At 46.0% G+C, this 16,528-nt stretch overlaps 1 protein-coding gene across 1 annotated transcript; it reads right to left on the bottom strand.

Moving 5' to 3' along the window:
- Positions 1-11,642: 11,642 nt before the first annotated feature.
- On the bottom strand, positions 11,643-14,303 carry LOC141503131 (uncharacterized protein CLBA1-like). Its single transcript, XM_074208323.1, is given in 4 exon segments — positions 11,643-11,702; positions 11,704-11,957; positions 11,960-12,613; positions 14,264-14,303. Coding segments are annotated over 4 exon segments (1,008 nt in total).
- Between the last annotated feature and the right edge of the window lie 2,225 nt (positions 14,304-16,528).

Raw genomic sequence — 16,528 nt, 5'->3', positions numbered from 1 at the left:
AGAAAGAACTAGGAGGAAGAAGCAGAAGGAGAAAGAGAAGGAGGAAGAAGAAGAATGAGAAGTAGAAGGAGGAGGAGGAAGAAGAAGCAGAAGGAGGAGGAAGAAGAAGAAGGAAGGAGAAAGAACTAGGAGGAAGAAGCAGAAGGAGAAAGAGGAGGAGGAGGAAGAAGAAGAATGAGGAGAAGTAGAAAGAGAAGGAGGAGGAAAAAGAAGCAGAAGGAGGAGGAAGAAGGAGAAAGAACTAGGAGGAAGAAGCAGAAGAAAGAGGAGGAGGAAGAAGAAGAATGAGGAGAAGTAGAAGGAGGAGGAGGAAGAAGAAAAAGAAGAAGGAAGAGGAGGAAGAAGCATAAGCAGAAAGAAGAAGAAGGAGGAGGAAAAAGAAGAAGGAAGAAAGAGAAAGAACTAGGAGGAAGAAGCAGAAGAAGAAAGAAGCAGAAGAGGAGGAGGAAGAAGAAGAAGGAGGAAGAAGCAGAAGGAGGAGGAGGAGAAGAAGCAGAAGGAGAAGGAGGAGGAGGAAGAAGAGGAAGAAGGATGAGAAGAAGGAGGAGGAGGAAGAAGAAGAATGAGGAGGAGGAAGCACAAGGAGGAGGAGGAAGAAGAAGGAAAAGGAGGAGGAAGAAGCAGAAAGAAGAAGCAGAAGGAAAAAGAAGGAGAAAGAACTAGGGGGAAAAAGCAGAAGGAGAAAGAAGCAGAAGAAAGAGGAGGAGGAAGAAGAAGAAGGAGGAAGAAGCAGAAGGAGGAGGAGAAGAAGCAGAAGAAGAAGGAGAAGGAGGAGGATGAGGAGAAGAAGGAGAAGACGGGGAAGGAGAAGAAGCAGAAGAGGAAGGACAAGAAGAAGGAGGAAAAGGAGAAGGAGAAACAGAAGGAAGATTAGAAGAAGCAGAAGAAGGAGGAGGAGAAGAAGAGGAAGAAGACGGAGAAGGAGGAGGAGGAAGAGAGGAGAAGAAGAAGAAGGAAGGAGGAGGAAGAAGAATGAGGAGAAGTAGAAGGAGGAGGAGGAAGAAGAAAAAGAAGAAGGAAGAAGAGGAGGAAGAAGCATAAGCAGAAAGAAGAAGGAGGAGGAAAAAGAAGAAGGAAGAAAGAGAAAGAACTAGGAGGAAGAAGCAGAAGAAAGAAGCAGAAGAAAGAGGAGGAGGAAGAAGAAGGAGGAAGAAGCAGAAGGAGGAGGAGGAGAAGAAGAAGCAGAAGCAGAAGGAGAAGGAGGAGGAGGAAGAAGAGGAAGGAGGATGAGAAGAAGGAGGAGGAGGAAGAAGAATGAGGAGGAGGAAGAAGAAGGAAAAGAAAAAGAAGAAGGAAAAGGAGGAGGAAGAAGAAGCAGAAAGAAGAAGCAGAAGGAAAAAGAAGGAGAAAGAACTATGGGGAAAAAGCAGAAGGAGAAAGAAGCAGAAGAAAGAGGAGGAGGAAGAAGAAGGAGGAAGAAGCAGAAGGAGGAGGAGAAGGAGGAGGACGAGGAGAAGAAGGAGAAGACTGGGAAGGAGAAGAAGCAGAAGAGGAAGGACAAGAAGAAGGAGGAAAAGGAGAAGGAGAAACAGAAGGAAGAGTAGAAGAAGCAGAAGAAGGAGAAGAAGAGGAAGAAGACGGAGAAGGAGGAGGAGGAAGGAGGAGAAGAAGAGGAAGGAGGAGGAAGAAGAAGAATGAGGAGAAGTAGGAGGAGGAGGAAGAAGAAAAAGAAGAAGGAAGAGGAGGAGAAAGAAGGAGGAGGAAAAAGAAGGAAGAAAGAGAAAGAACTAGGAGGAAGAAGCAGAAGAAAGAGGAGGAAGAAGGAGGAAGAAGCAGAAGGAGGAGGAGGAGGAGAAGAAGAAGCAGAAGCAGAAGGAGAAGGAGGAGGAAGAAGAGGAAGGAGAAGGATGAGAAGGAGGAGGAGGAGGAAGCACAAGGAGGAGCAGGAAGAGGAAGGAAAAGAAAAAGAAGGAAAAGGAGGAGGAAGAAGAAGCAGAAAGAAGAAGCAGAAGGAAAAAGAAGGAGAAAGAACTAGGGGGGGGGGGAAAGCAGAAGGAGAAAGAAGCAGAAGAAAGAGGAGGAGGAAGAAGAAGAAGGCGGAAGAAGCAGAAGGAGGAGGAGGAGGATGAGGAGAAGGAGAAGACGGGGAAGGAGAAGAAGCAGAAGAGGAAGGACAAGAAGAAGGAGGAAAAGGAGAAGGAGAAACAGAAGGAAGAGTAGAAGAAGCAGAAGAAGGAGGAGGAGAAGAAGAGGAAGAAGATGGAGAAGGAGAAGGAGGAGGAAGGAGGAGAAGAAGAGGAAGGAGGAGGAAGAAGAAGAATGAGGAGAAGTAGAAGGAGGAGGAGGAAGAAGAAAAAGAAGAAGGAAGAAGAGGAGGAAGAAGCATAAGCAGAAAGAAGAAGAAGGAGGAGGAAAAAGAAGAAGGAAGAAAGAGAAAGAACTAGGAGGAAGAAGCAGAAGAAAGAGGAGGAAGAAGGAGGAAGAAGCAGAAGGAGGAGGAGGAGGAGAAGAAGAAGCAGAAGCAGAAGGAGAAGGAGGAGGAAGAAGAGGAAGGAGAAGGATGAGAAGAAGGAGGAGGAAGAAGCACAAGGAGGAGGAGGAAGAAGAAGGAAAAGAAAAAGAAGAAGGAAAAGGAGGAGGAAGAAGCAGAAAGAAGAAGCAGAAGGAAAAAGGAGAAAGAACTATGGGGAAAAAGCAGAAGGAGAAAGAAGCAGAAGAAAGAGGAGGAAGAAGAAGAAGAAGGAGGAAGAAGCAGAAGGAGGAGAAGAAGCAGAAGAAGAAGGAGAAGGAGGAGGATGAGGAGAAGAAGGAGAAGACGGGGAAGGAGAAGAAGCAGAAGAGGAAGGACAAGAAGAAGGAGGAAAAGGAGAAGGAGAAACAGAAGGAAGAGTAGAAGAAGCAGAAGAAGGAGGAGGAAAAGAAGAGGAAGAAGACGGAGAAGGAGAAGGAGGAGGAAGGAGGAGAAGAAGAGGAAGGAGGAGGAGGAAGAAGAAGAATGAGGAGAAGTAGAAGGAAGAGGAGGAAGAAGAAAAAGGAGGAGGAGGAGGAGAAGAAGCAGAAGCAGAAGGAGAAGGAGGAGGAAGAAGAGGAAGGAAAAGGATGAGGAGAAAGAACTAGGAGGAAGAAGCAGAAGAAGAAAGAAGCAGAAGAAAGAGGAGGAGGAAGAAGAAGGAGGAGGAGGAGGAGAAGAAGCAGAAGCAGAAGGAGAAGGAGGAGGAAGAAGAGGAAGGAAAAGGATGAGAAGAAGGAGGAGGAGGAGGAAGCACAAGGAGGAGGAAGAAGAAGGAAAAGAAAAAGAAGAAGGAAAAGGAGGAGGAAGAAGAAGCAGAAAGAAGCAGAAGGAAAAAGAAGGAGAAAGAACTATGGGGAAAAAGCAGGAGAAAGAAGCAGAAGAAAGGGGAGGAGGAAGAAGAAGAAGGAGGAAGAAGCAGAAGGAGGAGGAGGAGGAGGAGAAGAAGCAGAAGAAGAAGGAGAAGGAGGAGGATGAGGAGAAGAAGGAGAAGACGGGGAAGGAGAAGAAGCAGAAGAGGAAGGACAAGAAGAAGGAGGAAAAGGAGGAGAAACAGAAGGAAGATTAGAAGAAGCAGAAGAAGGAGGAGGAGAAGAAGAGGAAGAAGACGGAGAAGGAGGAGGAGGAAGGAGGAGAAGAAGAGGAAGGAGGAGGAGGAAGAAGAAGAATGAGAAGTAGAAGGAAGAGGAGGAAGAAGAAAAAGAAGAAGGAAGAGGAGGAGGAAGAAGCATAAGCAGAAAGAAGAAGAAGGAGGAGGAAAAAGAAGAAGGAAGAAAGAGAAAGAACTAGGAGGAAGAAGCAGAAGAAAGAGGAGGAGGAAGAAGAAGGAGGAGAAGCAGAAGGAGGAGGAGGAGGAGAAGAAGCAGAAGAAGAAGGAGAAGGAGGAGGATGAGGAGAAGAAGGAGAAGACGGGGAAGGAGAAGAAGCAGAAGAGGAAGGACAAGAAGAAGGAGGAAAAGGAGAAGGAGAAACAGAAGGAAGAGTAGAAGAAGCAGAAGGAGGAGGAGAAGAAAGGAGAAGGAGAAACAGGAGGAAAAAGAAGGAGAAGAAAGAAGAAAGAAGGGGGAAAAGGGCTGGCGGGACATGACCGAAATGAAGGTGAGAGGGTGAGAGAGAGAGAGCGAGAGACGGGGAGACAAAGCTGGCCCGAGGACGTCGCTGCCGGAGAAATCTCTGCGGCCAATAAGGTGGAGAGTTGTTGCAAGTGAAGGAATGCCCATGGAGCCTAGGGGCGGCCATCACTCACTTTGTCTGACAAGCCTGGCAGGGTGGCAGATGACGCTCGTCCATGGGTAAGAACACAGCTTGAGGCACAGCTGCATGAAAGGCGGGGAGGACGGGGAGTAGGCCAGAGTTTTCCGGTGCACTGGGCCCAGAGCACGTGGCTGGGGCTTGGCGCTGAAGGCAGCGCGTCCATCTTGGGAGGGAAGGAGGGGAGGGAGGGCGGGAGCGAGGAGAAGCAGTTCTCTTCCGGTTGGACAAGGGCGGTGCTGGGGGGCGGGGCACCTGGCTCCGATACGCTCCAATCCGCAAGCCCCAGCGGGGCGGGCCTCCCAGGAGGGGCCAAGAGCGTACTCGGGGCGCATGCGCGAAGCCAGCCGTACCCCCACGCTGCCTGTTTCACAGTGAGTGATCCTCAAGCCCCAGATGCCACAGGCCACTCCGTGCCCTCGTGCTCCTCGGGCTCCTCCCCCACTCCCTGCGTATCCTTCCGCTACGCCACATCCTTTTACGTCACCTCCCGCTCCGCCCCCTCCCGCTCCCACATGTCGTACTACGTCACGTCCTGCTCCGCTCCCTCCTAGTATGTCACGTCCTAATATGTCACGTCCCGCTCCGCCCCTCCCAACGTCACTTCCCGCTCCGCCTCATCCTTTACGTCACGTCGCGCTCCGCCCCTCCGTGACTGACGGCCCCTCCCGCCCCGCCCCTCCGTGACTGACGGCCCCGCCCGCCCCGCCCCTCCGTGACGTCCCCGCCCGCCCCGCCCCTCCGACACGGCCCTTGCCCCTCCCTCCCCCAACTGGGCCCGGTGAGGGCCCTCGCGGAAGGCTTGTGCTCTGCAGAGGCGCTCGGGGCGGGGCCCGAAGGGGGCGGCGGTTGTTCCCGCGCACCACGGGGCCCCTGGCCGCATCCCCAGCACCGCCTCTCGGGCCCCGGGCTTGTCCTCCGGACCAGGCGGGACGCCGTGCCCGGGAGACCCAGGCGGAGGGAATGGAAAGCGGCGCCCGGCCCAGGGACGGGAGCCAGCCCAGGAGAGGAAGCCGCCGGCCCCAGGGCTCCTAAGGCAGCGTCGGGGGCTGGGGGTGCCCCCTTCGGGAGCGGTTCTGGGAGGAGCCAGACGTGGCGGGTCCCGATGGGTCTTCTGAGGGTGCATCTTCTAGGGAGAAGAGGCTCCGGGGCCTGATGGAGAAGTCCAGAAGGCAGCCTGAGCAGACCTGAAGGGCGCTGGGGTTTGCAGCCACACGTGGGCAAATCGTGCCGCAGGGGAGTGGCCCAGGTAAGGCAGTTCATCTCGCCGAGACATTGGAGAGCCCCCAGAGGTGCCACTTGCGGCCTCAGACCCTGCCACTGCTGAGCTGCGTTTGGGCAAGTCACTTAACCCTGATGGTTGCCCACCTCTCCCAGGCAGGCTTGCTTTCTCTGAAGAACGGTTCCTTCCAACTGCATCGCCTGTCCTTGCCCCCAGCTCAAGGTAGCCAGGAAGGCCAGAGGGGAAAATCGCTCCCTTTGTTTTCTGTAAAGGTAAACACAAAGAAGGAACAGCCCGTCGAGTAGAGGAGAGACACAGAGAGGCAAGACAAGGGAGCAAGGGGCCTGGTTTGGGGCGAGGAGGCCTGTTGTCCCAGAGAACCAGAGAGCATGCTAGGGAGTCTTAGCAAAAGAAACAAAACAGAGAGAAAGAATTACATAATAGAAAGGGTCACCCCAATGGCAGGTGCATAGAATGTGGGTTTCACAGAATTGGGTGTCTTAGTGGACTGCTTCTGGAAGTCAGGATTAGCTGAGTTCAAATCCTGCTTCAGCCCGTTCTTGCCATGTCTTGGATGCTGGGTAGGTCACTTAAATTATCCTACCCTCCCTTTCCTCTGCTCTAAAATGCTGACGTTGAATTTCACAGCCCCAAAAGATTCCTCCTGGCTTCTAATCTCGGATAATCTGGGAGATACAGGGGAAAGACCTTGTATTATTCATTGGAATTAAGATTTAGACCATAGTTGATTTAGGAAGACTGAGAGCCAGCTAGAAGGGATTTTCCTAGAGAAGGGAAAGCAAAAGAAGAAAAAGAAGGCAGAACACAGTTGGTGGGACACAACAGAAAGACAAATAAAGATACAGAATAAGCAACACACAGCCTCTTAGTAATTGGCAATGCAGTGTGGAAGAGGCCAGAGTTTGGGGAGGCTCCAGAGAGAGAGTGAGGGACACCTTCAGTAATGTGGATTGGAAGAGAAACTAAGGGACATAGTGAATAGAGTTAACCAGTTATTCAGCCAGCACTTATTGAGCTTGTCAAATGTAGCAGACAGTATGCTATGCTCTGAGGAGACAAATAGGAGGAAACAGAAAGAATCCCTGCCCTCAAGGAAGTCCATTCCAGTGGGGGAAGCCAGCATACTTAAGGAAGCTGATAAATGCATGTGGTTCTGGGAAGGAGGGTACCAGTGTGGGGCCAAACTGAAGCTGAACTGAGAGTATCCTGGGAGGAAACGTACAGCTGGGTGGCATGGGTGCCATCCATAAAGGGAGGTTCTGGGACGACCCACCCATTCAGAGAGATGCCCAGAGTCTCATGGTTCTTCTGAGGAGTGAATTCTAAAGTCTGAAGAGATATTCTAGAAAGAAGAGATTCATGGAGAAGTCTAGAAGGTAGCCTGATGAAAAATGAAGAATCTGGGGTACAAATCTTGCCTCCAGTAGGTTACCTAGGTAAGGTTCCTTTCTCTAAAGAAGCATGCCTTTTAATTGGATAGCCTGTAGTTTCCTTCTAGCTCATTCTGCCTGTGAAAGAGGAAGAGAAACAAACCCCCTTAGGATTCTGCAAAGAGAAGGGACAAAGACATGCAAGGAATAGACCACTGACATAACATAAGTGAGGACAAGGCCTGCTTTGGGGAGAGGGAGCTAATTGTCCCAGAGAGCTAAAGAGAAAGCAAGACAGACATGGACAGAGAGAAGCAGGAAGAGAATGACATGATAATGGACAAAGAACCGAGAAGAGAGACCATTGTGGATGTCAGTGAATAATTGAGGAAAGACACGACAGGCAAGGAAGGGGCTACTTCAAACCAGCTAGGAGTCATAGTGGAATAGAACATTACATTAGGGTTAGCAATTTGGTTTACAATCTTACATTGGCTGCTGACAAGCTCTGTTATTTTGCAGAAGGTACTTGACCACTGTCAGCCTCTGGTTTCTCCTCATTAAATGTACTAGGTAGGATCGGATGGTGTTTAATGACAAGCCACTTCTCTGGTCCTTGGCATTCTAGAGAGAGAAAAGGATGAGGATTTGGGATTACGTTTAGAATGGACAGATTTAGACAGAATTTGGCATTGATGATGAGACAGACAAAGAAAGAAAGAAAGAAAAAAAGAAAGAAAGAAAGAAAGAAAGAAAGAAAGAAAGAAAGAAGGAAGGAAGCCTTCCCAGTGGGGCAAAGATGTAGATCAAATAGCCAGATCTCCTAGCCAACTCTTCTTGGAAGTGAGAATGCCCTGAATTCAAATCCTCCTTCATATATGCTTGACCTTGGGAAATTCAATTAGAGCATCTAACTCTCTAATGAAATTGGACAAAGTGGCTCTTTGGTTTCTTTCCAGTTCTATATCTATGATCATATTGATTATAGGAAGAAAAAGGAAAGATCCAATGTTTCTGCCCGGGGAGTATAGTCCACTGAACAAAAGCTTCTGAGGAAGAGACAGAGAGAAAAAGACACAGAGGGGGTAATGGAAAACTAGACAGAGAAAGATGGTGAGAGATCCAGAGATAAAAATAGAGTGGTAGTGAAATATTAAGAGAAACCCAGAGAAAGATATGGAAAGAGAGACACAGAGATAAAGAGACAGAGAGCCACATGATAATGTGTAGGGGAGTAATGAAGACAATCATCTCAGAAAAGAGGAAACAGATAAGAGACCAAAGGTGAGGGAGAGATAGATGTAAAGGCAAGAAACACCTTGTTCCTGTGTCAGCATAGGACAAACCAACTCCCTTTCCTGACGGATAGAACATTCTATTTGGAATTAATTGTTAGAGGTCAAATCCCTTGTCAGGAGCTTATGACAAGCTTTTTGCTCTGGAGAAGTCACTTAACCACTGGCAGCTTCAATTTTCCATTTAGTAAAATGATGGCTCTAAACTTGATGGTGTCTAATGATACTTAAGTTCAGTGACCATATAGGAGTGTGAGAGATTAAAAACCGCCCTTGTGGATTTGGGGGAGAAGAAAGAGTTAGAGTGAATAGGGCATTAGGGAGGGAGAGATACCTGGGAAGGTATGGTCCACAGCTATTTCCCTTAGCGGTCTGAGCTTGGGCTCCTGACTTTCAGTCCTACTTCATATTCTGGAGAATGACTGAAACTCAACCATTCACTTAGAGTGTTTAAACTTCTATTTCTTCTATTATAATTAAATGGACCCCATGGCCCGTTAGGTTCCCTCTACCTCTAAATCTGTGATTATAATGATAACAGCAGAAAAAAGAAAATACCGCTTCTTTATGGGTGTGACTTTCAGTAAGGAGAATAAAATTCCAAGGAGCATATAGAAAGGGGAAAGAGAGGTAGGGAGAGTGAGAATGTGAGAGAAAAAAGAAAGTGACTCATAGACAGGAGACAGAAAGCAATAAAAGGAGAAGGACCAGGCAGCTAGGTGACAGCAGCCCTGGAGTCAGGATGACCTGAGTTCAAATCCAGCCTCAGACACTTAATAATTACCTAGCTATGTGACCTTGGGCAAGTCACTTAACCCCATTGCCCTGCAAAAACTAAAAATAAGATATTTTTTAAAAAGGGTAAGGACAGAACATGGCAGGGAGACATCCAGAGGTAAATACAGGAAGGGAAAGGGTGACAAAGAGATGGCAAGAAAGATGGACACAGCCGCTTAATAATGGAGTAAGGGATTAGGAAAATGAAGACGATAGAGAGAGAACCACAGGCATTGGAGAGAAGCACAGGGAGGAGACACTTGGCATGGTTCTGCCAGGGCAGGAGGTATCCTGGTGGATAGAGCACTATACTTGGGATTTGCTCTTTGACTTTAAATCCTACCATAACTATTGACAAGCTCTGCTCCTCTGGAGAAGTCACTTAACTACTGTCTGCCTCAGGTATCTCTTCATTGAACTTATGGGACTGGTTTTGTTCACTTCAGCGACTTCTGCAGTTCACTCTGGATTCTCCAGAGAGAAGGGGTTGCTCACATGAGCTTAAGCTTGAATCAAATTAGAATTAGAAGGAATCAGGCTTTGAGAATGAGATACAGGGAAGCATCTTCCGGAAATAGAAGTGTGTGTAGTGAGAATACCTAGACGAAAAGAGCCAGGTCTGTTAGTAGGCTTTTCTTGAAAGGCAGAATTATCTAATTCATTAGAGTGTCTGAGCTTCGTTTATCTATTAGACTATAACAGAATTTGATTCAGTGACTCTTAGTGGTAATTTTAGTACTAAACATATGGTCATGGTCATGAAAGGGGATACAGAAAAGAGAACTTATTTATGTGAAGAAATTAGAACAAAGGAGGAAAAGATTTTGAAAAGGACAGAGAAAGATGGAGGGAAAGGGAAATAGAGACAGAGAGACAGACAGAGATGGAAAGAGACAGATCCACATAGGGTTAAAGAAGGAATGTGGCAGTAAGTTGTTAAAAAAAAAAAAAACCCAGAGTGAGGTACAATAAGAGCAATAGAGAGGGGAAGGGAAAGGAAAAAGGAGAGGGAGAGAGAGAAAGAAATACTTCATGATAATAAATAAGATAGTGATAGAAATGATATTATGAAGGAAAATCAGGAAGTTCTCAGAGACCATGGAGAAAGACAGATGTGGAGGGCAGGGACACTTGACCAGTGTAGGGCAAGCCCGATAGGTGTCTTAGTGGACAGAGGTCTCTACTTGGCACTGACTGTTGGAGGTTAAATCCCACAATGAAAGCTGATAACTTTGTTACTCTAGAGAAATCACTTAATCATTCTGAGCCTCGAGTTTTGGTTTAGTAAGTCATGGCCCTGGACTTGATTGTATCTAACAGTGTTTAAACACAGTGACCTTTTGGGTGTCAGAGAAAACAAAGAAAGCCCTTATGATCTTGGGGTATGCAAAAGAAGTTAGACCTGGAGGGAATAAGGCATCAAGGGAGGGCAGATTCAGAGAAGAACCTCCTGGGTGGAATAGTAGATGAATGTCCCAGAATTTTGTCCCTTAGTATTCTGATATTTGAAATCTTGGGGATCCAAGTTTAAATCTTACTTACTATTTTTTATAATTGTTTGAAAGTATACAGTTCATTTAGTGTACTTGAGCCTCTATTTCTTTTTTTTTATTCAGGGAACTTTATTTGATAAAATATTACAAAAGTCAGTGTGGACTTGTTGGCTCTTGCCATTTTTACTGGGTGATTCTTCAGTGGAGACATGGAGAAAGTTTTCATTTGGATGTTCCATAAAACAAAGTGTAAAATGGAATAAAACTGTTGCCCATGAGTGCTGCTTTGTCAAGGTCAGCAGTTAACACAGGAAAATGTCAAGTTATCCCAGGTTTAGTGCACAACACGCAGCACTGAAGTTTATGTCCAAACAGAAGCTTGAGGTGTCTCTAGACAGACCCTTGAGAGTAAAGATTTTTAGGAAAAAAAAACAGCTGAAGTTATGACTAAGATACTTTGGGGAGATACCTTTAGGTTTTTCTCTCATCTTTTAGTTAGAACATATTTTAAATGTACTATGTACAATATTTTAACATATTCCAAACAAGCATCATAGCAGTTAAAAAGACATCTCCACAGGGACATTATTTCTGGTTTGCCATAATATGTCACCTGGAAATAAAGTAACTATGCAGAATAGCCTGACACTGAAAATATTCACATTTTGAGACATCTTGTCACAGCTGGAACCTTTCCTAAGAATGTTCAGTCCTACTAGTCATCAACAAAAGGTCAACAAATGAATCAAGACACTGGGGAGCCATCAGAAGAACTCACTCTTTTTTTAATCTCTCAGCCATTTGTGATCTTTAATCTCAAAATGCTACCACGGATTGAGCCCCAGAAGCAGGCTACCAAAGCCTGCATCTCCAATAGCTACCTGAGAGCAGGAGTCCAGCAACTTTGTTAAATATATGGCATCCCTAACCTTTAAATTGGTAGTGCATTCCTTTTCGAGATTTTGCCTGGGTATTTATTTATTGACTAGAAAACTAAAAGCAAAGTTTGTAGAAGAAGCCTTGTTTGCTAGTGGCAAAATTGGGGGTGGCCAGAAAATAGTACATTTAAAAATGAAGAGCAAGCTCTTCAAAGAAAAGCCTTGATTTTTACCTACGACTAATTCATATGCAAACTGGTAGCCATAGGAAAATACAGCTGAGAATTTCTACTTTATCACCTCAAAGATGTCTATGACTTCCAGTTTCCAGTACCAAATCAGTAGCAAAAGTAAGATTTTCCTCAAAGATAAAAAGTATTTTTCTTTAGCAAACATTACTATTTAAAAATTTCATTTTTAGATTCCTGGCAGTAAAAAGTTTTTTTCTTTCCTGGGATTGTTATGGATTGCATATTTCCACTGGAAGGAGTCTTCCTCAAAAACAAATTGTACATAAACAGGTTGCTGTGTCCGGGAGCTGAGGATCCAGAGAGCTTGGTCTGAATTAGTGCCTTGCAATTATTACGATTAAAGCCATTTACTTCTGTTAACTCTTCTGTTTCTTTTAGGTTAGAATCTTCCAGAATTTGATTCTTACCTCCTGAAAAATCTTTTTGAGCAGTGTCTATTCCAAGAACAAGAAATTGTCTTGGCAATGAGATTTACTCCAGAGGCATTTTGAAGTAGATGTGCCATCTTCATCTTGGAGAATCCTCCAAAGTTTTTGGGACTCAGAGCAAAATTGCTTCTTTATGGGTTTGCAGCTAGAATTTTCTTCATTATGTTTTTCTAGAAAATGGTGTAAGGTGCAAATATCCTCAGTCATCTGTTGTACTGGTACTTCTAGAATGACAAGCTTAAAAATATTCTCATAGCTGAGATTGGCCGCAGCAGGGGCAGCAGCGGCGGCTTCCTTCACGCTGGGCAAGCTATGGGGCTGCAGACAGCCGCGAGCGCCGGGGGCACAGCCATCGGAGTCCGGGCTCTGCCGCGTCCCGGGCGCTGCCCCCCGCTCCGCGAGGTCCGGGGTGCTGAAAGGGTCAGGCTGGTCCAAAGCCCCGCTGAAGCCCTCGAAGTCCCCCCAAGAGCTGTTGTGCTCCACGCAGCTGTCGCCAGCGCCGGGCTCCCCGGCGGTCCCGGCGGCCCCGGCGGCCGCTCTGCCTTTGCCACAGCCCCCGCCGCCGGCCGCGTCCTTCCCCACGCTCTCTCGGGGGGGCTCCGCCAACTGTAAAGCGAGGGGGCTGACGCCCCGAGGTGCTGCCGGGGGGAGGGGCGTCCCGGGCCCGCTGAGCCCGGCTGGGGAGGGAGAGGGGCGGGGGCCCCCGGGGACCCTCAACGTCCCCAACGGCAGCTACTAACCGCCGCCGGCTGCGCCTTCGCTCCGGTCCGACAGCCCGGGCCGGGCCGGATGCTCGGCGGGCCGGCCCCGCCTGCTGCCCCGCGGACTCCCCGGCCGGGCCGGCTGATGGGCACAAGCACAGCCCGGCTCCGGCCTATTTCTTTTTTTTAATAAGTAAATGGATTTGACCTTAATGATCAATGAAAAAGAAAGCCAGAGATAACTGCAGTAGCAGAGATACAGTCTCTGTCTCTTACACACACACAAACACACCTAGAAGACAGTGAGGAAAGAGTTCATTATGGAGAAATTGAGGAACAGACGTGAGACCAAGGTGAGGAACAGATAAAAATGGAAGAGGCACTAGCAACTGTAGATGCTAGATACATATCATAGTGATTACGTCACTGTGGAATTCGCTCATTGGGTTTATGTCCCACCATAGCAACTGATAAGCTCTGTTATTCTGGAGAAGTCGGTTTTCTTCTTACATTTATTGGACTGACTTTGATGGTGTCTAATGATGCTTTATCTCTCTGATCCTCTGGTAACCAGAGAAAGAAAAAGATCTCCACTTGGGACTAAACTTGAAGTTGGCAGAGACTGAGTTTTGGGGAAAAAGGCATTGAACATGAGACAAATCCTACACAGGAAATAAGCGACTGAACGTGGGAATACATAGAGCAAAACAGCGAATTGTAGTGGACTGTTCTTTAAAGTCCTAATGAATTCTGTCAATGTCTAAACCTCTATTGTTTTACTATAATCTAGTTGAACCCAATGCCTCTAAGGATTCCTTCAGGCTCTAAAGCAATGATCATAGTCCTAACAGGGAAAAAGAAAAGACCGCTCATTCATAGAGTGTGGATTAATGTAAGGAGAAAAAGCTTTTCAGGATGAGCAAGAGAAGAAAAGGGAGAGACTTAGACAGAAACAGGAGCCAGTGATATGGAGACAATGAGATCAAGCATTATGGAGAGGCTGAACAGTGGAGGCAGGAAACCCCAGATGAGGGAGAGATTTAAAGGTAAAGGATTCCCAAGAAGAATGGGGGCTGAGAACATGATGGAAAAAGAACTGACCTAGGAGTGAAAATATTTGAGTGTAAAACCTGATGCTCAATGACTGTTATCCTGGTAATTCATGTTGCCTCTCTCAACCTCAGTTTCCTCCTCTGTAAAATGGTAGCACTCTCCTTGATGGCCTCAAAGGTTACTCTAGCTCTATGGGTTTATAGATGAATCAAAGAGAAAGGAAAGCCCTGAGTCTCAATCTAAGCAGCAGGGTGATTGTCAAGGGTGGGGAGGGGAAGAGTTATGTTTCCTCAAGGGAGAGAGAGAGCTAGCAATGGAAGTTAGAACTTTAAACCTGGGAGGTTTCTGGGAGGCAGCTCAGAATCATTTGACAGAGTCCTCTGGTTGGAGTGAGAACTCCATGAGTTTGTGTCTGATCTCAGGGAAGGCAAAGTTGTTTTACCCCAATGAGTCACTTCACTTGTCCCAACCAGTTTTCCCTTCTTCCTATTACTGGAGCTGGACTTGAACCTCTCCCATTTTCCTCCAGCTATAAAGTGTGTTGTGAAGGCCAGAGGGAGAGAAAGCCCTGACCACCTGGTGTCCTGTGTGCAGGAAGGGAAACCACAACCATTTTGCCGTATCTTGATGGCCTAAAAATGTAAGAATTCCCAAAGCCCCTAGTGGCGAATATTAGAAAATCTTTAATCCCATCTGCAGGGACACAGTCAAAGTCTTATCTGCTGTTGTAACAAGTGCTTGCTGGCCCAGATGAGAGACCATGTTTGTTCAAAATGACTTCTTTCTCACCAAAGTCATTCTCTGCATCTTGGGCCACTGATCATCCTGATATTGTCTTATAACTGGACTGATATTATTCTGGAAGACAGAGTGAGCCTGATGACTTTCCGCAACTCTACCTCACTTCAATTCAATTGTAAGTCAAGACATCACCCATCATGTAGTATTTTATCCCAACATCATGATATCCTTGGTTCTCTTTCAAAAGGAAGGAAGGAAAATAACCATAACAACTATCATTGCTTCTTCTTTGCTTTATCTCTTTGACCCAGGAGGAGGTTGAAAGGGTTATCCAACTGTTTAAGGTTACAGGGATAATTAGTGTGATTTACTCTGAGCTGGTGGAGAGATAGGACACCTGGGACCACTGAAGTGTGCACACTGTAAATGTGTTAACAGTTTTACCAGCCTCCCATGGTGCTGTGTCATCCTCCTACTTGCTGGGTGGTAAGATTTTACCCAAATCTTTTTGATCCAGTGGAGACCAGAGTAAAGCACATAAAAGGAGAGTGCTTCAATTGTTTATTTGTTATAGCTTTAAAGGAAGGCTAGTTCTGAGCTAGGAAATTGTCTTATTTATAATCATCAACCAAGGTTGGGTCTATCTATTGCAGGATCCACATCTTCATCCCAAGATTTCCCTTAGTGAAGGTAGATGTGGAAACTTCGTACCTCAACAGGAAGGGCACCTCCTTTTTCTGGTCAGCATCAAGACTTCAGATGGAATCTCCTGCTCCTTGCCCTTGAGGAAAATTCTTCATTCCCCTGTGAACTGAACAGAAGAAGGCCTTGGGTTGGGCTGCAAGTGTGTATGAATGGAGATGGCCAGTGAATGTGTGAGTGAATGTATGAGCCCAAACCTGTCATCAATCAAAAGCCCTGTGAAGACCTAAATGAGACCTGTGGATAGATCTCCCAGAGAGAGTCCCTGATAGTCACTGCTTCCTGACCTTGTCCATGGAGATTTCTTCTGTCTGTAAAGTCTCATATAATGAAGCCTCTGAGGAGTGAAGCACAGTTCAGCCTGTGGGGAGATTGGACCAAATGAGGAACCAACAAAATCACCATAATCCTAGGTCATCTCTTGCCTCAATTCTATCCTTTTTCACTTCCTCGTATGCCTTTGAAGAGACCTTAGACCCATAGTAAACTGTCTTGTGTCCTAAGACTTTTGAGAGGGAGAAATATTTTGTTTGTACTTGGCTGTTCCATGTAATGTAGAGTATGTGTTGTAATCATCATCTCTATTTTGTGTGCTTATGAATGGAGCTGACTTTGTTCCTGTGGTCTGATCAGCCAAAGGAAAAAGTGAAAAGAGTGAGAGCTTTCCATTCAAAATCTTCAAACTTTCAAAGGATAGCGTCTTATCACTGCATTCCTAGTTCTGTGCTGTCACAGGAGGAAAGACAGAGAGAGATTAAGATGATTTTCCCATTTGCAGAAATTTGTGGATTTACAAACCAATCAGAGAACAAATTTGGAAGTGAGATGCATTCTCTTCAATAAGTATGTGCAAATTTTGTTGAGATTGCATATTGAATAGTCTCATATATGCAGCAATTTCTGCTTTTTGGAAGTATAACTCCTTAGCAATGCTCAAAATGGAGACTTCTTGGAATTTATATACAAAATTCACCTTATCTGCTGTAGCATTCTCTGCCTTCCCAGGACCTGAAGGATTTATTGCTTTAACACAGAGAAAGTGATTTCAATGAGTAGACTATTCCAGTTCTTAATGGAATTGAAATTAATTTACAAGTTGTGTCTTCAGTGATTCCCAAGAGGTGAAAAAATAAGGCAATCAATTTTGCAGTTTGAAGTTCTGAAACATCATCTGGTGCTTAAGAAAACTAGTGTATTTCTTCTTAAACCTTGTTTAAATCAGAAAGCAGAATGCAATAAGGGAATAAGGAATTTCTTTCTAGGAGAGTGGTGTATCTGACCACTGTGGTCTTCTGTGAATCATTTAGCTGAGTATAGCTGATGAACTCAAGAAGAGGCAAAGTCACCTAAAAGGAATTAAGATGGACTCTGCCTTTGTAAGCTTTTAAGTAAGAA

Source organism: Macrotis lagotis, chromosome X, assembly GCF_037893015.1.
Source record: "Macrotis lagotis isolate mMagLag1 chromosome X, bilby.v1.9.chrom.fasta, whole genome shotgun sequence".
NCBI lineage: Eukaryota > Metazoa > Chordata > Mammalia > Peramelemorphia > Peramelidae > Macrotis > Macrotis lagotis.
Note: the sequence above shows the minus strand (reverse complement) of the source record. Positions and strands in the feature narration are given on the sequence as shown.